Raw genomic sequence first — 23,235 nt, 5'->3', positions numbered from 1 at the left:
AAGTGAGAAGAGATGCCTTTGAATGCTTATTCAAATGGATAAAAAAAAAAGATTTGTAAAAATCGTCAAGCAACTGCCATCAAATTAAGAACTCGGATCTTTGAATATTGATGATTGAGACGAGATGAACTCAAAATCTGATGAATCATATTTTATTAACATGTAAATTATATATGTATGGACCAGTAAAGGTATAGCAATCCAGTAAATGTCTGTCTTACAGAAATATTAATAACAGGATAAAATTTAGTTTACTTTATAATATAAAGTATATTATATATTAAAGATTTCAGAGCAAAATGACACATGAACCACAACCTATTTTTACAATTATAATTTTTTTTTTTTTTTTTTTTTTTACTTGTATGAACTATCAATCAGATGACAGAAGGCACTTAATAGAAAGTTTTTGATCATGTTGATCATTTAGAGAGCTTAGAAATTCAAGCATAATATAGGATACAGTAGGCTTTACAGAGTTAAAAAGGACTTACTTATATCTCTTCCTAAAGCAAAATATGATGTCTCAGTGGGGTGGTTGTTAGCAATCTGAAAACCCACACTGGCAATCAAAGGGGATGGTTTTGCTTAATGACATACTTAATGATGTGAGCTATATGCACTCCACTTCTCCACATCTCTCACACTGGCACCTTCACGTCTCTGAGCTCTGAGCCGTTCTACAGCAGTGTCCCCCGGAGAGACATATGTGGAACGGCATCACTTAACGGCCTGCTGGAGCTCTCCTGTAAGAAAATCCTATAAAACAAGTTCAGCGTGGGACAGAGAGAGTCACGCTATCTGTTATCATAATTAGAAGCAACCAGACTGGTTTCAATTCACACTGCAGGCCAAGCTCATTCATTCCACATCTATTTGCATAAGGAATAGAGAACAGGGAGAAATCAGTTCACATGTGCTGAGTCAAATCCTCATGCTGTCATACCTCTCAGGAATCTTTTCTTGTTTCAGTAACCATTAATGCTTTACTCCTTTACTGTCAGAAATAAATGTATATAAACATGAATCAAAAAGCCAGGGGTGAGATGGGGGTCACATACCTGTATCTCAAGGGAAGCTGTCCATCTAGGCCTTTAGGTGCTGTTAATATCAGCTTTCAAATACAGATGCTTTGTTGTGTGTTGACCGAGAAACTCCTTTGAGATCATCCTACCTTTGAACTCTTCTAGGGTTAAAGAATGCATGGCTCATTAATATTAATGCTGTAATGTGATTGGACACACAAGAATGGTAGGGGAACAACATCGGCATAATTAATATTCATGATCTTATGATTTATTCGCATCCTGTGTCTCCCCCTCCTCCCACACACACAAAAACACAAGAACATAACAAACAACATGAACTACTATTATTCTCTACTTCTGTCATTTTCATCGCTCACCATTTAAATCACAAAAATCCTAAAAAAACTAAAAAAATCAAAGCTTTAAATGGCATAATAAAAAATGCCACCATAAAAATTACTGCCATAAATATAAACAATTATATAATAAACTAGCTAAAAATAAAATACTATCAAAAATGTCAGCCTGCCCTAACCAAACCAGGAAAAGTGATAGGGTGGCAGGAAAAATGCATATAACCTCAACACAAAAGCATTAACATATAATTTTTTTAAGGCACACCCGGAAAAATGCATATACCTCACACAAAAAGCATTAACACCCACTATCTCGTTCAGATGGGGCCGCTCAACATGGGTTGGTTATCCACATCATATGAGCAAGGAATATTGTAAACAATCCAATGTACTCACATCTTCGTGATACTGGTCCTCTCCCGCTCTCTTTCTCATCCAGATATACACAACAATCTAAGCAATCCAATGTACTCACAGTCTTCGTAATACTCGCCACTCCTTTCACTCAAAACGCCCAGAAATAAATGATCATGTGCCGAGTGATACGACTTCTCTCCATCAACTTCACTTTGCAGCCATTGGCATCCTCCAATTGGAATGAAGTTTCTAAACACCGATACTACCACTAACTTACACCAACAAAATCCTTCCTCAATTGAAATAAATTTCTATTTACTATTTCACAATCATACTTCACCTAAATTAAATATATAAAAACCGATACTTCCCCTAGTTTGCACCTACAAACACACAAAAAATCATTAATAATACTTCCCCTAGTTTGCACCTACAAACATCTGAACAGTCAGTTCTGAGACATACAGTATGAGATAGCTTGGTATTATTTAGTACTATTTACTATTATTTATTATTCACAGCACATCTTGAATACTATATGTGAAAGCGCATAACACTGTGCTGGGAGGAACGAGGAACAGACACAAAAATGCAGGTGAAAAGACCACATTATATAGAAGGAAATATTATTGGGTTTAACTCGGGTCATTTAAATGCATTGGTGAATGTGAGATAAGTCTTAGGAGTGCTGGAGGGTGACTGTGTCCTCTGGGACTAAAGATCCCTCCTGGAGTCAAAGGAAGTTACGAGTTTGGTGTCCGAGGGGATGTAGTGACCCGAGGCAGAAGCCAAGGAAAGCGTTTCCTTGGAAACAACAGTTTTCCAGGGTTCAGGAAGAACACAGTTTCCAACCTGAGTATCACCACAACTTCTCTTTTAAGGAATATATATATATATATATATATATACGTAGTGTTGTCGACCACTGTAATTATAGATATATATATGTAATTACGACATTAAATATATATATATATATATATATACGTAGTGTTGTCGACCACTGTAATTACGACAGTGATATATTAGCGACAATGATTTCCACTCACTTAGGCTAACTGTAGGGGGCTCCAACGCAATACACAAAACTACATACAGGTGGTGTAAGTTAACATTTTACTTTATTTAGTTAAACTCGCTCAATCTAAAGGGATTTTTTAAAGTAGGCCTATGCAATTCAAATACATAAATTCTGAATTTAGGTTTTTTGAGTGCAGAGGCGAGATGAGAATGTGCTTGCACAAATTAGTGGACACACTTGCTAGGGACGATGCTGATTTTCAGCTCCTCGCCACAACATCCTGAAAACCGATGAATTGCTGTCCATGGGATACTAGCCTTCTTAAGGGAAGGAGAGCACACTGATAAGTGCGTGCCGAAAAATACAGCGACCAGATAAAGGAAAAGACAGATTTCTTGTGTAATAATGAAATCATTAAAAGCAATCTGTTGGCCTCGCTTCTGTAAGAAGGGCCCCTGACAGTTTGGTCTGTGAAATCTGTGATTTTTATCTCTGGGGGAGGCAGTGAAAGGGTTTGATTGTGCCATCACACTGTGCTGAAGGAATACAGAGCTCTGTGTGGGTGAGACGGGCCCTGATCATACACACTTTTCCCCGGCGATTTTTTCAATCGTAGGAAGAACGCGAGAGCAAAAGGTTTTTCAAGCTGTCTGTTCCATTTGTCACTCTGTTCCCATCTCTCATACCCCACAATCCACCCACCTTTCCCATCTTCTTCTGTCGCTCACCAGTGACAGATCAGCCGTGACCTCCATGTATGAATACCGAGCACCTGACAAGCTCAAATTCACATGTACCTGGTAATTGTTTTCCATCCAACTCGCCGGTTCCTTTTTGTCACACATGGAAAGTGTAACCAAATTTGCTTTTCCATTTGTTGAGACATTATAAATGAATGGCTTTAATTAATTTATTTCTGGATCAGTTAAGCACGCTGAGCCCCGGCTACAGGTTCGCGGAAGTGAGAGAATCCAGTGAAAGCATCATTATCGGGCCATGTCAGCTCTTAGCTTTAGCATACATTAGAATAAGTGTGACTGCCTGTTGCACGAGAGATAATGAAGTTGATGCTAGGAGACAGAGCACTTGTAGAGCTTGAGGAAGACTCACTTTTCTGGCACGCTACGCCATGTTCCGCTCGCTTATCGAGCGTGTTATCCGAATGTCTGCAATCTCAGTCGGCAATGAAAGAGACAAATCTCTGACACATAGTTCTTTGAGTTGCTCCCGCTAGGTAACCATTTCCATGTCTGGATGGTGCCTATCAGCTGGGAAGTTTAAATTTCTGCTCGAGTTCCTCTCTAACTCGGCTATTTGAATGCATTCTTGGGTGGTTGTTTCTTGTAGATGTGTTTCCTACGGCGTATGGCTTGACTGCCTGTTTCCTGATTTTGATTAAAGGAATAGGCCTAGTTCTCTCCAAAATGTAAGATTGTCATTTTCTACTCACCCTCATTTTGTTCCAAACCTGAATGCTATTATTTTTGTGAAACACAAAAGAACAGATATTCTTCTCTGTAAAAACATACATAGTGATCACATAAAAAGTACATAAAAAGCAAACTAAAGGCATACTTTCCTATTTTTAATTTAAAAGAAGTATACTAATAGCACACTTGAATAAACTTCTTTTTCATTAGGGCTGGAGTGGTGTGGATTATTGAGATGTTTTTATCAGCTGTTTGGACTCTCATTCTGACGGCACCCATTCACTGCAGAGCATCCATTGGTGAGCAAGTGATGTAATGCTACATTTCTCCAAATCTGTTCCCATGAAGAAACAAATTCATCAACATTTTGGATACCCTGGGGGGTGAATACACTTTCAGAAAATATTCATTATTGGACGAAATAGCAACCACACTGCATCCTTATAGTACTCAAAATAATCAGTGACAATTAACGTCTAGATTATTCAATAATTAAAACTGAATCTGAAATCTCATTTGTGGTTGTCTTGAATTTCACAAAATGGCACATGATGCAGCAGATTTGATATTATTGTTGCCTAAATGCAGCAAAGAGCAATGCAATTCTGTTCCAAATGAACAAAAGACTTCAAAATTATGCAATGCATTTGGTTAGCATCAAATGTTAGAGAACAGAAAAATATAATTTTTTTTATTGCTATGTACATAACAGCTTTCTTCCAAGATTACGGTATGTCAGAGAACAAGGGCTGGCTTGATGAATAATTGACTAAACGAAGCCTTAGTACATGTGACAAAGTGGAAAATGCATGCACAGGACTTAAAGAGAGCTGGCTAAACAGGATGTTAAACATGATAGCCAGCCCACAATCCTCAGAGCTGACACAGGTCTAACATTTGACGCATGCAGGTGCAATGCGCTTATTGCTTTGTATTGTACTTGATTAAAGAAATCGTCAACTCAAATATTATAATTCTGTCATTATTTACCATTTTTTGCAGAACACAGTTGTAGAAATTGTGATGAATTTTCAATGCCTTACTCAGAAAAGAGAATTAGGATAAAAAAATAAAAAATAAAAAATAAAAAAACTATGAAGGATTTTTGGTCTCTATTGACCTCTCACATCTTTGTATGAAAGACTGCAACCGTGTGACCTTTGGCCTAATCATGTCCTTTGTGAACCGTTTTTCATCTGCATCTGATCAAAATTTGCACAAAACTGCGAGGCCCTCGTGGTCTGCATATGCAGCGCATTATTGCTCCTGATACATTCGCTTCATTTGCATTTAAAGCAGTTCTTTTCAGCACGCTTCTCTTGAACGAGCCCAAAATATTTAAAGTACATCCTAATATCAGAAATATGAGAACATGCATTGTTAACTAAAAGCTCACTGAGTAGGACACAAGCCCAAAGCTCTTAACCGTCTTCAATATCCAATGAAGAAATAGGTCTATTACTTTCTTTCCAGTAGTGACATTTACTATGTATCAAATGCGGGCCCTCATTCACTGCCTCCCCTACAGAGCAAATCCATTTCCTCCTATGATTAATTTCATTGTTGCCGGAGATATTATTATTCTCCTATTCTGCTCAGTCTGGGTCCAGGGCTCGGGCTTGATTTGTAATTCTGCTTGGGTTTTGCTGTTGTTAGGAAGCACATGCTCACCAGGGCTACACGCTAATAAGATTCCGGGCACACTTTTCTTCTGTCAGAACCCAAAACATCATTCCAAAGCCAGGTTATTATGGAAACACAATGGCCTGCCGGATAGCAGGTCACAGTGGATTATTGCACAATTACGACGGTGCAAAATTAGAACGTATAAAAACTTGGGATATTACAGTCCAGAGCACACAGGTAATCATCGTTTGCACTGATTAAGAATGAGCCATTTCTTCAAAATAATGGTCATTGACTTTGAGTCACATATGGGTGAACACCCATGGATTTACATGATAATCTCATCATGTCTTAATTATTGTTATATTTTGATCTCAGTGAATGAACAGCTTGTAAAATAATTAGGTTGGTTTCATGCACTCTTATTGTGCAAACGTGAATTTGGTGTTTTTAAAAATTTGCAACCCACACTTTTAAAAAATCACTCAGAAATTACTTACTATAATTAATTTACCACTTCAGTCATTTTGCTTTAAAATTTCACACTTAATTCAATGTGTTACTTGCTGTTTCTTTTTACTTTTGTGAAATTTAGCATAATTCTGTTTCAAAGTAAATTCTACACCAATTTTGTCAGGTCAGTAATTATAATAATGGTGATGATGCAATTACCTTATTTTATATAGTGGCTTTCTCAGAGTACTGAATTGAAAAACAACTACAGCCAATAATAAATAAATAAAAATAAAATCAAAAAACTAAATAAAATAAAAAAACACACACAAAAGCAAAATGTAAAGCCATCCTAAAATAAAAAGGAATTTACATGATTTAAGAGTCAAGGAATACCTTAGCCACCAGCTAGAACACACTATTAACTACTAATGTAATAAGCAACCATCAAGAAACACCCTAGCAACTAATTGGCAAAGCCCTAGCAACCACAACCAAACAGATGATGGTAGTTATTGATTTACCCAGTAGGCAAAAAATACTATGGAAGTCAATGGCTACCAGCAACTGTTTGGTTAGTGACATTCTTCAAAACATCATCTTTTGTGTTCAACCGAAAAACTCATACAGGTTTGGAACAACATGAGGGTGAGTAAATGATTTTTATTTTTGGGGTGAACTATCCCTTTAACAAACATACTCTTTAAAAAAAAAAAATAATTAATACCCATTAATGAAAGACATTTAATCAAAGTACAGAATATAAAGAGCTGAAGACTTCTGCTTTACATTCATCTTCGTCGTTCTCCTGCAGACGTGTGGTAAACATCTGTCCAAGCTGAAGTATTGGCTGATGGAAAGTGCTTCCTGAAGAGATGGACTGATAAGTGCAGCGGCGTCTGGCTGTCATAGCTAAAGCAGGCTTGTTAGGCCTCAGACCTGAGAAATCTAAACGGTCCCACTTTCAATTTCCTGCTCCAGTGACCCCTGCTTTCTCAAGGCGTTCCGGCTTTCTTCTCTAGGGGTTATGTGCATCAAACCATCCACCATCTGCTTACTGCTACATATATCTAAAATATTAAATAAACACAGCAAACAAGAGTGATATTGCCATATATGTTACCTACAGTATAAGGCCATATATAATATATATATTCACATATGTAGATGAAGATATAACTTTAATAATGTTTAATAATATCTATATATATAGATATGAATATATAATATATATATATATATATATTCACATATGTAGATGAAGATAAAACCTAAATTATAATAATATCTATATTAATATATTTTTCCACAAAATAAAAAATTTTATTACATTATATAAAATACACTGTATGTAATCTGTATGTTTTTGTAATTTGTATAAATGCATCTATATTTACTTCTATAATATCAACATGTATTGATGGGTTTGAACATATGTCCAAAAAAATGTATTACACATACATAAACATATATCTGTATGGGCTAAATATATGTTAATATATGAAACCATTCCAGTTAAGTTTTTTATATATGTAAATTAATTTATATGTACCAAATAAGGTTTGTTCTTGTAATATATTATTTTGGGGGGTTTTGACATGTTGTAATCAATTTGTAGTCATTTACATTTATATATTTGTTATTGTAATTTACTGTAGCTCTTTCTTTAATTTCATAAGTTGTTTAGTACAACATACTGCAGAAATAGTGAGATCTGTATGTTAGTATGCTAGACAGCAAACAACTCACAATCATAATCACGCATATTCTAAACAATTTGTAGCCATAATGACATGTAATGCTCTTAGAGTGGATTCTAATGAACTCCCTTTAGAAAAAGGCTGATAGGAAGTACTTAACTCACTTCTAATGGACGTTTGACGTGGTTGCATTTATGAGAGATTGTCTTATTGAAGATAGAGAGATGCGACTACTGTTGACTTTTATTCTGAGTCATTGCTGCTTATGTATAATGTGTTGTTCTTCTCAGAATGTCCTGTGGTTTTTATCTCCCATGAGCGTTGCGGAGCCTAGGTGGTACATTAACCTTACCTGACCTCCATGCAGGCGTTGTATTGAATATTTACCATTAACATGGAATGATACACAAGGCACTCACACAAGATTACATCACCTTCTGTCCCAATGAGTGTGAAAAACAACTACAAAAAAAAAAAAAAATACAGTAGGTGTAAAACAATAACTCATAAATATTTGAGTTTCTACAAAGTCTACACTGTGTAGCTGAATAGGAAACTGAACAAAGTTTGAGTTCTGAGATAATCTTTTAGATGATTATACCTATATATATATATATATATATATATATATATATATATATATATATATATATATATATATATATATATATATATATATATATATGTCCATATAAACAAGTATAACTGCAGTAATATAAATGATGCTGCTGGCTATAGAAGTTCTTAAGAGCTGCCAAATTGCATTCATGTTTTCTCAAGTTAATGTAAAACTATGTTGGATAAAGTAAACCTCTCAGTTTGAAGAGTGTTTCTGCATGTGTCTTTCCTGAAAATGTGACCATATTAAAAAATAATGTTGTGTGGCTTTAAAAAAAAGCATATTATTGGTATCATTAAGACCAATATAAGTATTTTTAATAGCATGAAAGTGAAGGAAAATTATATGTTAACATTTGGGAACGCTGAACCACAGAAGGTTAAAAGACAGCAGATCGTGTCACACATGATGCGGGTGGAGTTGGTTCTGTATACAGTATATATGCATGTACTTCTGTGAGATACAGTGATTTAAAACTGGATGGATGGGTTTCCATTATTAAATTCTGTCAATACATCATGCATAAAGCATATACGCCAGCCAAGCAATAAGCATTTGCACTTGCAGCGCTTCCTTCATTGCTCATTGTTATCATATTCAAACATATGGGAACATTGGTCTCAGCACCACCGTTTCTCCTGTATCTCTCATTCAAATGATTCTGTGAACACATTTTTATCTCTGTCAGCCTTGAAATTCAAAGGTAATGACTTTTAAAAACATTAAAGCAGTGTAGCTGAAGCTACTGTAGAAGTTACAGTCAGAAAAAAGAAACAAAGACTTTTCTAAATGTCAAATTGTAGTAAGCAAAACCTAAAACCTGGCCAAATTCATATTAAGAATATCCAACAGATGGCATTTTTGGGGGGAAATTGTTCGAAGTTAAAATAAGGTCTAAATCTCAGTAACAATTAGTCATTAATATGTTGGTTTCAAACATCTAGGTGAAAACTTAAATTAAAATAATTTGGAATTTTGTTCTTCAAACTAAAAGTTATTTTGAGTAACTAACACAATTAAACAACACTGAAATAGCCTACATCAACTGTATAATGAAGACAGATTTGAACTAAACTGAAAGGTTGAACTGTATTGCCAGGACAAGAACATTTCCCCCCTCTAATTTTAACTAAAAATCTATTTTGGCCAAAACATTTGTATTTCATTTTTACCAGTGCCTCTTGGTTGTTTAATAGCAGTTTCCCATTGTGACAACATTCCCCAATTATAAGTGTAAGAGCTAGCACCACAACATAGAGTTCGATTTTTTTTTTTTTTTTTTTTTTATCTGGGCAATAACAGTGAATAAATATTCAAGACTTTAATGTTGGTGTCTCTATGTAGAAAATAATTACATAAGAGTCAGATAATATATTTTAATGGCAGTACTAATTAAGAATGTTGCAAGTGATCACTTACAGTACATTACTGCATCAGTGCGCACTGCGCAGGCGCATAGAGTCACGTGTTCAGTCAGCTGATCGCTGAGGATGTAAACACTGAGCACGTGTTTAGACAGCGGCCGATCAATAAGCGCTGGACTTTGATCATTCCGTTAGTTATTAGTTTTGTTGTATGTCTCTCATTCAGCTGCACATGTTTGTCCTGCTGCTGACGCTTCAATGGCGCCGTTAAAGTTTTGTGCCAATATTTCATGGCTCTTCACGGAGTTACCGGAGGTCACGCAGCGGATGCGCGACGCGGCGCGTGCGGGGTTCCGCGCGGTCGAGGCGGCGTGGATCTACAGCTCTGACCTGAAAGAGTTAAAAACCGTGAAGGATGAAACGGGACTCGAGTTTGCGCTCATAAACACCCCCCCGGGTAAGACTGCAAGTGAGCGACAGACAGATGGAAACAGACAGACAGACAGATAGATAGATAGATAGATAGATAGATAGATAGATAGATAGATAGATAGATAGATAGATAGATAGATAGGAAAACGGCAGATGCAGTGGAATAATGAGTCATGTTCTGTAACCTGTCGGCTCGCAGTTAAAGGTCTCTTAAGGGTGTTTGTCATAGACAGGAATAAAATAACTCTGGGTTCATTGGTCACAGATATAATGGTGCTTCATATGCAGATAGAGCTGCTTAATGGAATAGATCCAACCTTTCTCAACTCACGGGGGAAGCATGAACCCATGTGATGCAGTGCTCTGATGTAAGACTTGTTGCACCACACTAAATCAACATTTAACACATTTCAGCGTTTGCAAGGCAGAAATGCCTCTTTTTCTTCTTCACAGTGTTCTGCAATTAGTTCGGCGTGAAGCACTTCATATGCAGACCTCATTCAAACCGTTTTGTGGATCATTTCAGTCTTTGGTTGGGCTCTCTTGTCTTCAGGGTTTTCATTTCCTGAACATCTACATCCTCCAGCCTTTTGACAATCAAACTTTTAAATTAATTTATAAATACTGTTAGAAAATAAAGTTAGAAAACCACAAATGTTTTGTAAAACGATTGCCCTGTTTATGTTCATTTGTAAAAAGCTTGGCATTCAAACTTTCGCTGCACTGATAATGTCACAATGGCCTGAGATGTCACGATATCTTTAGGAATGTGTGATTTTGTCCTGCAGGAGATTTAAGCGCAGGAGATCTGGGACTGGGTGCCGTTCCTGGACGAGAGCAGGAGTTCAGACAGGGTCTGGATCTGGCGGTGCAGTACGCTAAAGCACTGGACTGCAGGAGGTACTAGTGTGCATCTTACACTGTGTTTAGGGTGATCACACAAACTCTTTTTTCAGGACATTTCTAAATTGGTTAATATGTCCTTAAGCAAGTATGAAAACAAAGCTAAAACCGGGACATTTTAGGCAGTTTAGAAATCCTGGGATGGATACGTCCAGGAAGAAGAGAATGTACTGTATTGTCATCCTAACTGTGTTGATTTTAATAAGCATGAGGACTTTAGTAGGATTTTAGTCCAGTAAATTGCTGCAGAGATTACATATTTCTGTAGGCCAAATCTGGAAACAAGTTGCATCTTGCTCAAGTCATTGTTTTTTTTTTAACAGGTTTTTGGTTAAATGTCTGAATCTAGGTCTGTGGTGTTCACAAGCTCAAGATGTTTTTGAGTTTTATTCTACAACATAAAAGCCATCATTAGTACACCCTTGCGATTTTTTTCAAGTTTTTAATTGTCTTAAAAGAGTGTCTAAATGGGACTACAGAGGCTTTCAGGGACATTAAACTTCATGACGCCAAACAGTTAAACTCATTTACTCACTAGTGGCTTTATAGCCTTGTTGTGTTTGTAATCATGCTCTTGTGAACTATTCTAACTTGCAACTTTCAAGGAAAATGTTTTTAATAAAGACAGAAAGAGCTGTCAGAAGTTTAGTGATGGTGGCACTGAACTCATGTGACTAGTGTAGTTTGTAACTTTAGCTTTTCTCTGATTGTATTTTTGTTGGTCTCAGAGTTTATTTTCTGCAATAATCCAAAAGCCGATGGAAAAATCCTGTTGGGTTTTCAAGGTGATGCAGCACTCTATAATGCAGTTCAGTTTCAGCAGGCATATCTGGAAAATAAATCTAAACCAAACCATTCACAAAATTTGGTGTTGGATTTACATGCAAGTATGGAATCCCTAAAATAAAAATGATTTTTTTTTATCTCACAATTTAAACTTTTGAGACCAAAAGTTGCTTTTTTTTTTTTTTTTTACACAATAGTAGAATTGCGAGATGAAAAAAATCAGACTTGAGTTTATATCTCATAATTCTGACTCTTTTCTTAAACTCAGACTTGTGAAATAAAAAGCTGCAATTACCTTTACAAAAATTTTTTTATTTAATGTAAATTTTAATTGTAATGTAATTTAATATTAAATGTAAACTTGGAATTGCGAGAAAAAGTCCAAGTTTACATTTCACATTTGTTTTTGTTTTTTAAATTTTTGTTTAAAAAAGGTTATTGTGACTTTTTACTTCACAATTCAGACTTTCTTCTTGCAATTATTTAGTTTCTTAAAAACTGTGATTTAAACTCAAAATTGTTATACACTTTCAATTCTGAGAGGAAAAGTCAGAAGTGTAAGATAAAAAGTCACAATTACCTATTTTAAAAAAAAAAAAAAAAAAAAGATTTTTGAGATGTAAATGCACGATTCAGAGAAAAACGTCCTTATTGGTAGATGTAAACTTGGAATTGCAAAAAAAAAACCCCAACCCTCAGCATTTCTATTTTTTAAAGTTTATATTTTGCAATTCTGTGTTTATATCTTGTAAATCTGGCTTTTATTCTCCGTAGAAGAATTACCTTTTTTCTGTGGTGGAAATGGCCAAGATCACTTTTATTGCTTGTTGCTTTGTTTTTGGACACAAATGCGTAACACAAGTATAACAGGGATGAAGTGTTTGATGAACCTGATTTATATTCACAGTTCTATGCTTAATTCTTATTATGTAAAGCATAAAACCGCCTCCCGCTCAGCGCTCACTAAAGCTGACGGGAAACATCGCACAGACAAAACTTAAGCGTCTAGACATGATAGTTCATGCTGTTACTCCCTAAAACAGTCAGAAATGTGCTGAAATGGCTCCCCTGATGTCTGAACTAACACACGTCCTCCACAGGAAGCTCGTTTTCTCCATCAGCTGCCATATCCAGATGTTTTACCTCTGCTGAGAGTAACTCATGCTAATGTCTCTCTCCAGGATCCACTTGATGGCGGGGAGGGTGCCGGCGGGGGCGGACCACTGCGCTGTTGCCATGGAGATGGAGGACACCTTTGTGCAGAACCTCAAACATGCTGCAGGTGTCCTCTCAAAGGTGACCTCTGCCCCGTTACTGCATTAAACGCGGCCAGAACGCGTGCTTATATTCCACTGTAGAAGCTCTGGAGGTCTCTCGGTGGCAGACCCTCCATCCTGCTTAAAGTGTTCTGATACAACAGGCTGATTCACTGTAAATATTTCAATATTCTTGGCAGTCACAGAATCTTGTAATAGTAATAAATAAACCCTAATAAATAGTCCCTCAAAGACTGCTGCTAATCACTAATAATTCAGTTATCATTGAATTCATTTATGTGCATTCATGAAACATTCTTCTAGTTTTTATTTATTTCTGTTTACATTCCGTTCTATAGACACAGTATTTTTCTTTTAATTATTCTTATTCTTTTTTTTTTAGTTATGATTTTTCATGTAGGAATACTGTTATATTAAAAAACTAAACTACATATGCATAGGTATAATTAAATATACACATATTTATAAAAAGTGACAGTAATAAAGACAATGTTACAAGAGATTTCGATTTCAAATAAATGCTGTTTTTTTTACTTTCTATATTACTTTCTATTTCTTTCATCTGTGAGTCTTGAGAAATAAAATGCATCACAGTTTCCACAAAGATACTGTATTCAGCAGCACAACTGATTTCAACATTGCTAATAATCAGAAATGTTTCTTGAGCAGCAAATCAGCATATTAGAATGATTTCTGAAGATCATGTGACACTGAAGACTCGAAGAAGAATTCAGCTTTGATCACAGCAATAAATTACATTTACAAATATATTAGAATATATATGTATGCTAAAATTTAATAGAAAACATTTTTTTAAACAATAATATTTTACTGTTCTCGCTGTATTTTTGATCAAACAAATGCAGCCTCGGTGAGCAGAAGAGACTTTGTTCAAAAACATTTGAAACATCTTTCTGGCCCCAATCCTTTGAACAGTAGTCTATGTTTATGCTGACTCAGTGTTGGTTGTGTGTATTTTGTTTCTCATCAGCTGTGACTCTCTCTTTCCTGTACAGGAAGGCATTCTGGGATTGATTGAGCCAATCAACACCAGGATCACAGATCCACGATATTTCCTCGACTCCCCACACCAAGGTAAGAAGGTTTTTCCTATGCATGATTGTGTGTGTTTTGATTCCTGATGATTTGAGCGTGTGTTTTTGTCTCCATCACTTTCTGCAGCTGCAGTGATTCTGCAGAGAGTCGCTCATCCCAGCATCAGGATGCAGATGGTGAGCGAGCTTTAGTCATTGTTAGCATTATTATTCATGAAGTTTTTACCTTAAATTAACTGAGAGACATGAAATATTAGGATTAGTTTTCATACTACAAAATCTGTCTATCTATCTATCTATCTATCTATCTATCTATCCCTGCAATCAATTTCTGTGCCCAAAGTCCTACTGAAATATTATATCTTTGTTTTATTTCTGCACTGAATTTCTGTGCCCAAAGTCCTACTGAAAGCTTATTTTTTGAGATATCGTCTTCAAATTTGGAAACATATATATATTTAATGTAAAATTTAAATAGTTTAATAGTACTAATAATTTAATAATAATTTAACTTTGTGCATTTTTCATGACTTTTTTTAGTTCCACTTAATTCATTTGCCAAATGTCTTCATTAAAAAGAGACCAAACTTAAATCTGTGATCCAAAGCATTCAAGATTTATTAGCGTTTTAGTTGAAAATCTCATTTTCAGCGCCATGCATAACTATTCCATAAATATAATTTAGCACAATGAAATACCCTAAAAACACAAAATGTTACATAAAAAACGTTACTAAACTGAAATTTAGTACATTAATTTTGCTTGAAAAAATTTTTTTTTTTTTTATTTTTGCCTGCCACATGAGCAGCACCAGAAGGATAGAAACCACATTACAGTGCACCAAAAACAGCTCAGCCACCACATAGTCAAAGCACTCAGGTTTTCTGTGAGAATCTAGTTATCTGCTCTTTCAGCCTGTTGTGTTCTGCATTTGGCCTTAATTTCTGTTGTGTTTGCAGCAGCCGTGAGAAATGAGCATCTATCTCATTACAGAGCGGCTGCACTGCACATGCTGTCCGTTCCAGGATAATGAAATCACTCTCAGCACTCTTTGATTCCTGCGCTGAATAAATGATGTGAGGGGAGTTTGTGCATTAGGCAGCTGCTGTGTTTCAGTGCGTTTGTGAACAGCTCTCTGTCTGCAGCTCAGCGCCGTCTGAAGAACAGAAAACCCACTGCAAAGATGATCAACATCACTAATCGGTCTCTCTGCTTTTACAGGACATCTATCACTGGCAGATCATGGATGGCAACCTAACGCAGAATATACGCAAATACTTGCCAATGACAGGTAAATGTGGAAGTCTTGCAGGAGACTTGATGCATATATATATTTTCATTAATGTTTGTTTGGTTCATTTCAAGTTATATATATTAATGTTTTAGTTCACAATAATAGCCCTGCTCTGGACTGGGTCAGAAACATCCATACATTGCAAAGGAAAATCTGTCCATTGACTCACAGCTTTACCGCTGTTTCAGGTCACATCCAGATCGCTCAAGTTCCTGACCGCCACGAGCCGGACAGCGACGGAGAGCTCAGTTACACGTATCTCTTCAAGCTGCTGGAAGAGCTGGGCTATCAGGACTACATCGGCTGCGAATACAAACCCCAGCGTGAGTCAGAGTCACTGGACACTTGGCTTTATGCGGTTTTTAACCATCACTTTTACAGCATGAAACTCATCCATCAGGATATACTGAATGTTGACAAGTCCATGGATGAAAGTAGAAATAATGTTGCACAAAAACATCTTAACATCTCATTTACTTTTTGATATGCTTCATTTCCAGACTGCAGCCTCTGTGACAGTTCAACAACTCTTAGATTGCAATGAGTATAGAGTGACATTTCATTCTTGATGGTTCTTATCTGTAAATGTGATTGTCCAGGTTCCACAGAAGCGGGTCTGGACTGGTTCAGAAGATACTGCAGCAGCCACAACTGATGACCAGCTTCACTTCTTCAGCTCCTGCTTCTTCTAAAAGGCAACCGTGTATTAAAATGACAAGACTGTAATTTTCTAAAGCTTAAAATTGACCCATAGACTCCCATTTTCAGTTGTTTTATTAATATTTCACTTGTCAGTAGCTATGAAATATAATTTTTTCTGTTTCCTAAGGCATTGGATCTAAAGAACAGTTCAGATGTTTTAATTTAAGATTTATTGTTAAGCATTTTTCTTACAAATCTGCCTCTATATACAATGTACAAATGACTTTTTTTTTTTCACACATTTGCATTGTTAATTCAGCTTCTAACATTTTAATAAATCTTTCTTCCAAAAATTTCCAATGTGCTTAAAAAAAAAAAAAAAAAAAAAAAAAAACAACAACAGTAAAACACATTTTCATTCTTCAGTTTCTGTCACTGCAGGACGTACTGTAAGACATTTGCTTTCCTTCATGTGAAAGGAGTGTTCGAGTCCAGTGTCGTCTCAGCGCTGTGCTAGTTAGTAAGACTAATCCATACCTGGTATGTGAAGAACATGTGACTAATTTAAAGGGACAGTTCACCCAAAAATGAAATCCTTTCATCATTTACTCACCATTGTGCGGTTCCAAACCCATATGAATTTCTCTTAGCTGCTGAACACAAAAGATGATATTTTAAAGAATGTCCGTAACCAAACAGCTGATGGTAGTCATTGACTTCTATAGTATTTTTCCCCCACACTATGGAAGTCAATGGCTACCGTCAACAGTTTGTTTTCCAACAATCTTTAAAACATCTTTTGTGTTCAGCAGAAGAAACAAACTCATACAGGTTTGAAATGACATGAGGGTGAGTGGTTAACTACAGCATTAAAATTTTAACTGAACCTTCAATATAAGAGATTCGTCTTGAAAGGTAAACACAATACACTAGCCCCTATCAAGTATATATGAAAATAAAATAAAGGCAACTTCCGGAATAAAAAAACTCAAAAAAAAACAAACAATTTTCCCAAAAATAAAAAATAATGGGCAAAAAAAAAAAAAAAATAATAAAATAATGCACCTAGGCTACAGAAACGACATCAGCAACTGAGAGGAGATGGAGAAAACAGCACAAATGAACACTAGACTACAGAAGGACATCATGGCTTTGGCAAACCAGAGTCTCACACACAATACATACACCCTCCTGGATAATCACCCTTCAATCAACAGGGCGGTGCATTTAGCCGGTTTCCTGAGCAAATGTTGGCAATTCAATTGCTTAAATGGATGCATGCTGGCCGACGCAGCACACATTACACACTCGAGACGCGTTCAGTCTCAGTCTGCGAGTGACGCACAACATCTTTGCACAAACCGACTTCAGACACTTGATTCTGTCTGATGCACCGCTGGCAGAAACACAGGTTCACAGCAGGCTTGTCCAGAGGTTGTAGCAGGTGGTGCTGATGACCGACTCCAGATGGTGGTACATGGAGACCAGCTGCGGTGGAGGCTGCATCTGCGCAGGTAACGGCTCCCTGAAAACAACCTTCAGACTCTGGAAGCAGCAGAAGACGAAGTCAAACAGCGAGATTTACACTGGGATCATGTTTGATGTGCAAGAAATGAATGAATCTCATCTGGCAAGAACAGATCCAGGTTGCATTTCACCTCACAATCATAAGTGTATTTAATAATAAAATAAAAATAAATTAAAAGTATACTGTATTTTGCAGCTCAATAAAAGCATATTCACATCACAGTTCCCATGGCAATGCAAAAAACATTACTGTAACAAGACAAAGCTAAATAATAAAAAGAAACAAATAAAATCAATGTTATTTAGCATAATTTATGCATCACGATAGTATTTGTTGTACTGCTTTTAAAGTATTTATACAAATGTAATATTTAAATAACTGGGCTGTAATATAGTGAGAATTAAGTGTCAATAATGATTAATAATAATAATAATTATAAAAGATGCATTATGACAATGAGAACTTTATTATACATAAAAATATTATGTATAATAATATAATTTTAGATTTATTTTAATAGTAACAATAATATTATATATGCATATTATTACTATTAAACCAGAAATTAATCATGTGAAATGAGTAAATAAAACAAAAATAAGAAATGAAATTAAAATACAAAGTTAACTCACAGTTTTTCCTGCCTGTGTGTCCAGGAAAAAGAGCACAAAACAGTCTGTAAACTTCTGGTTCAGGACGGCCTGGAAAAAAACACACCATTTAAACATTAAACATCTCGTCTCCAGATGTTTCTTTTCATTTTTAAATTGAACCCTGATCTTCACAATCCATTAAACGTTGTGAACTTGTGCTCAGCATCAGGAAACACAGCGTCAAGCTCAGGAAACAAAGGCAGGTGTTGTTTGTGTGAATATATGGAGGGTGAAATGATCAGCAGCTCAGGAAATCTGCATAAACCCACAACATCTCTAATTACAGAAAGAAGCATGAAGTGGCCTTCAAACACACTCAAGGATCTGATGATTATCATCACATGAACTAGTACACAGGCACGGAGCTCTCATAATGTGCCACGCTTTACCAAGTGCTTCCCTGGCCTCAAGTAACCCAGTTCAAGGTCTTTCCAGGAGAATAATGATTCAAGAGTGCTCTGCCATCAGCACTTCCTGTCTCGTAATGTACTATGATGCGGCCAACGGGACTAACATCTCACACGACCCACGACACGACTGTACAGCCTGAGGATCTGCTTCATGTGCAAAGCTGAAAATTAACACTAAAGAACTAGACTGTGAATATGAGCTTATAAAAGAAAAGGCATAAGTGTCATTGGTCTCTGCAAATCTTGCTTTTCTTTTTATCCAAGAAACCTTAAAAAAAAAAAAGCTCATGTGACACTGAAGACTGGAGGAATGATGCTGAAAATTCAGCTGTGCATCACAGGAACAAATTACATTTTAATATACAGTATATTCATATAGAAAACAGTTATTTTATATTGTAATAATATTTCACAATTTATCAGTATTTTTAATCAAATAAGTGCAGCTTTGGTGAGCAGAAGAGATCTCTTACCAGATACTGTATGCCACCGCCATCACCTTTAAAGTGCCTGCAGTTCTGTGGGAAGCGGGACAACAGAACTTTGATGAGACTCTGGTACCAGGCGGGACTCATTTTCAGGAAACAGTCCTAAAAACAACATAAATGATGACAGAATTTTGATTTTGCACTTTTATTAAGATTTTTTTTTTAATTAGTCAGATTTTATTTTCTTTATTTTTCTGTATTTGTTTTACCAAATAAATGAAGCCTTGGTGAGCAGAAGAGACTTTTTTCAAAAACATAAAAAAAATCAGGGACAGAATTTTCATTTTGCACTACATGAGATTATTCAGGATTTTTTTTTCTCTTTACATTTATTGATCATTTTACACAATTTCACCATCAAAGGCTACATTCATTGCAAACTCAAGAATAATAAGATTTAGTCTTATTATACTTCAATGAATTGTATCCAGTAATTTAATCATACTATTTTACAAAAAGATAAAATAAAAAATATGAATCAGAAAATTAAATGTAACAACTATTTACAATCTTTCCAATTGATATTTGATTAAAAAAAAATATAAAAAAAAATATTTATATATATATATATATATAATATTATATCATATTTTTTTTTTTTTTTTTCTTTTTTTTTCTCCAGGACAAACTTTAACTGTCCATTAAAGTACTTTCTGAATAAAAATGTTTTGTAGTATCATTTAAAGCAGGACACTCAAACAAACAAACAAATATTTGTGCATGTAATATATGAGTGTGCAAAAAAACCTGAATGTTGTCAAAAGTGCAAAATAAAATAAAAATTACACATATATTACATGCATAAATATGCATGTAACTGTAATATGCATATACAGTATCTCACAAAAGTGAGTACACCCCTCACATTTTTGAAAATATTTTATTATATCTTTTCATGTGACAACACTGAAGAAATGACACTTTGCTACAATGTAAAGTAGTGCAATGTGATAGTTTGATTTACAGCTTGTATAACAGTGTAAATTTACTGTCCCCTCAAAATACACACAGTCATTAATGTCTAAACTGCTGGCCACAAAAGTGAGTACATCCCTAAGTGAAAATGTCCAAATTGGGCCCAAAGTGTCAATATTTTGTGTGGCTACAACTTTTTCCAGCACTGCCTTAACTCTCAGTCTTCTTTCACTCCTCCATGATGACATCACAGAGCTGGTGGATGTTAGAGACCTTGTGCTCCTCCACCTTCCGTTTGAAGATGCCCCACAGATGCTCAATAGGGCAAGTCCATCATCTTTACCCTCAGCTTCTTTAGCAAGGCAGTGGTCATCTTTGGAGGTGTGTTTGGGGTCGTTATCATGTTGGAATTCTGCCCTGCGGCCAAGTCTCCGAAGGGAGGGGATCATGCTCTGCTTCAGTATGTCACAGTACATGTTGGCATTCATGGTCCCTCAATGAACTGTAGCTCCCCAGTGCTGGCAGCACTCATGCAGCCCCAAACCATGACTCTCCCACCACCATGCTTTACTGAAGGCAAGACACACTTGTCTTTGTACTCCTCACCTGCTTGCCACCACACACACTTGACACCATCTAAACCAAATAAGTTTATCTTGGTCTCATCAGAGCACAGGACATGGTTCCAGTAATCCTTGTCCTTAGTTTTCTTGTCTTCAGCAAACTGTTTGCAGGCTTTCTTGTGCATCATCTTCAAAAGAGGCTTCCTTCTGGGACGACAGCTATGCAGAACAATTTGAAGCAGTGTACAGCGTAAGGTCTGAGCACTGACAGGCTGACCCCCCACCCCTTCAACCTCTGCAGCAATGCTGGCAGCACTCATTCGTCTATTTCCCAAACACAACCTCTGGATCTGACGCTGAGCATGTAACTTCTCTGGCCAACCATGGCGAGGCCTGTTCTGAGTGAAACCTGTCCTGTTAAACCACTGCATGGTCTTGGCCAGCATGCTGCAGCTCAGTTTCAGGGTCTTGGCGATCTTCTTATAGCCTACGCCATCTTTATATAGAGCAACAATTCTTTTTTTCAGCTCCTCAGAGAGTTCTTTGCCATGAGGTGCTGTGTTGAAATAAAATATAAAAAAAAAATAAAAATAAAACAATAACAAAAAATCTAACACACCACCCACCCATGTGAACCTGAGACCTTGTAACACTAACGAGTCACATGACACCGGGGAGAGAAAATGGCTAATTGGGCCCAATTTGGACATTTTCACTTAGCGGTGTACTCACTTTTGTGGCCAGCGGTTTAGACATTAATGACTGTGTGTTGAGTTATTTTGAGGGGACAGCAAATTTACACTGTTATACAAGCTGTACACTCACTACTTTACATTGTAGCAAAGTGTCATTTCTTCAGTGTTGTCACATGAAAAGATATAATAAAATATTTACAAAAATGTGAGGGGTGTGCTCACTTCTGTGAGATACTGTATGCATAAGAAAGCTTCTCTGTATATTTTAAACTTGAGTAAAAGCTGAAAAAGATTATTCTGTGTTTAAAAAGCCTTTGAGGTACTGTAAGACCTGACCAGAATATTTCTCTTTAAATTAGCCGGCCTGTGCACGCAAAGCATTGTTATGTTTGAGATCAGATTTCATACAGGATCTGGTGGCAGGCGAGAGCTGCGGATGCTTCAAGTCAGCCAAGCCACAGGAAGACAGTTTTCACACTAAATTTTTAAAAAGATGTAATTTGCTGTGAGTTTCTCCTGGTCTGATATCACAGCAGGAGTACATCTCCACTGCCTTTGTGAGTGTGTGCGGCTCTGACAGCGGTATACATCATCCCAGAGCTCAGATTAGCATTAGCAGTCGTGGCACAGGAGCGGCCCGCTCGCTAACATTGACCAAGCCATTCTGCTCGCGTGAAGGGAATACAGAAGCGCAGATGAGGAATCAAAAGCCATTGACATGCGGGCTTGGAGAATCTGAGGCTACGGCATCATTGTGCATCACTGGTGGAGGAAACGTCACATCTCATTCTCCCAGAGTTCAGCTGGATGTCAGGAGGCCAATGAAACAAACTCAGGATCAGGAGGAGGTGAAGACTTCAGGTGGAAGAAGAAGATAGTCATATAAGCGCTTGCGCTCACAGCACACACACACATATGGCTGGGAGGTCCTATTCAGAACCTAAAAAATACTAAAACCGAATGATTTTTAGTGTTTTTTTTTTTTAATGTTTCAGCTCTGCAAAACTGTAATAGAATCATGCACAATGGCCCAGCCAATAGGGGCAACTGACCACCACCTAATTATCATATCTTAAATATCAGTTGGAAATACAGAAACACCATAAACACTGTAACACATTAGTAAATAAATAAATAAATATATGCCTAATATATTGAATATAAAATTTAAAAACAATTTCTCCAATGCATCATCAATTTATGTATGTTTAATTTACTCTGTGCCATATATATATATATATATATATATATATATATATATATATATATATATATATATATATATATATATATATATATATATATATATTTGTTTATTTACACTACGTCTAAAAAGTTGGGTGGGGGGGATGACTTTTGTTTGTTGTTGAATGAAATTAATGCTTCTATCAATTTAGCATGCATTTAATTGATCAAAAGTGACATTAAAGACATTTATAATGTTATATTTCAATTAAATGCTTTTCTTTTGAATTTTCTATTCACACAGATAATCTTAAAAAAATAAAAATACCATGGTTTTCATAAAAATGTGATGTTTTTATCATTGATAATAATCAGAAGTGTTTCTGAACCAGCAAATCAGCATATTAGAATGATTTCTGAAGATCATGTGACACTGAAGACTGGAGTAATGATGC

At 36.1% G+C, this 23,235-nt stretch overlaps 2 protein-coding genes across 2 annotated transcripts in view; one reads left to right on the top strand and one right to left on the bottom strand.

Moving 5' to 3' along the window:
- The first annotated feature begins 10,060 nt into the window (after positions 1–10,060).
- On the top strand, positions 10,061–16,698 carry hyi (hydroxypyruvate isomerase). The gene is made up of 8 exons (XM_042725342.1): positions 10,061–10,411; positions 11,175–11,286; positions 13,257–13,371; positions 14,369–14,447; positions 14,535–14,584; positions 15,629–15,698; positions 15,890–16,024; positions 16,301–16,698. Exons 1-8 carry the CDS (start codon positions 10,213–10,215, stop codon positions 16,354–16,356), a joined length of 816 nt encoding a protein of 271 aa, XP_042581276.1. The 5' UTR covers positions 10,061–10,212; the 3' UTR covers positions 16,357–16,698.
- A 712-nt stretch (positions 16,699–17,410) lies between these two features.
- The window catches only part of LOC122137576 (KICSTOR complex protein SZT2-like), a 62,313-nt gene continuing 56,488 nt past the window's right edge, over positions 17,411–23,235 (bottom strand). Inside the window, 3 exon segments of the mRNA XM_042725212.1 lie at positions 17,411–17,888; positions 18,504–18,572; positions 19,408–19,524. Of these exon segments, the coding sequence (XP_042581146.1) occupies positions 17,757–17,888; positions 18,504–18,572; positions 19,408–19,524 (318 nt within the window). The 3' untranslated portion in view covers positions 17,411–17,756.

This window comes from Cyprinus carpio, chromosome B6 (assembly GCF_018340385.1).
Source record: "Cyprinus carpio isolate SPL01 chromosome B6, ASM1834038v1, whole genome shotgun sequence".
Taxonomy (NCBI): Eukaryota; Metazoa; Chordata; class Actinopteri; order Cypriniformes; family Cyprinidae; genus Cyprinus; species Cyprinus carpio.
This window is presented reverse-complemented; position numbering and strand designations above follow the sequence as displayed.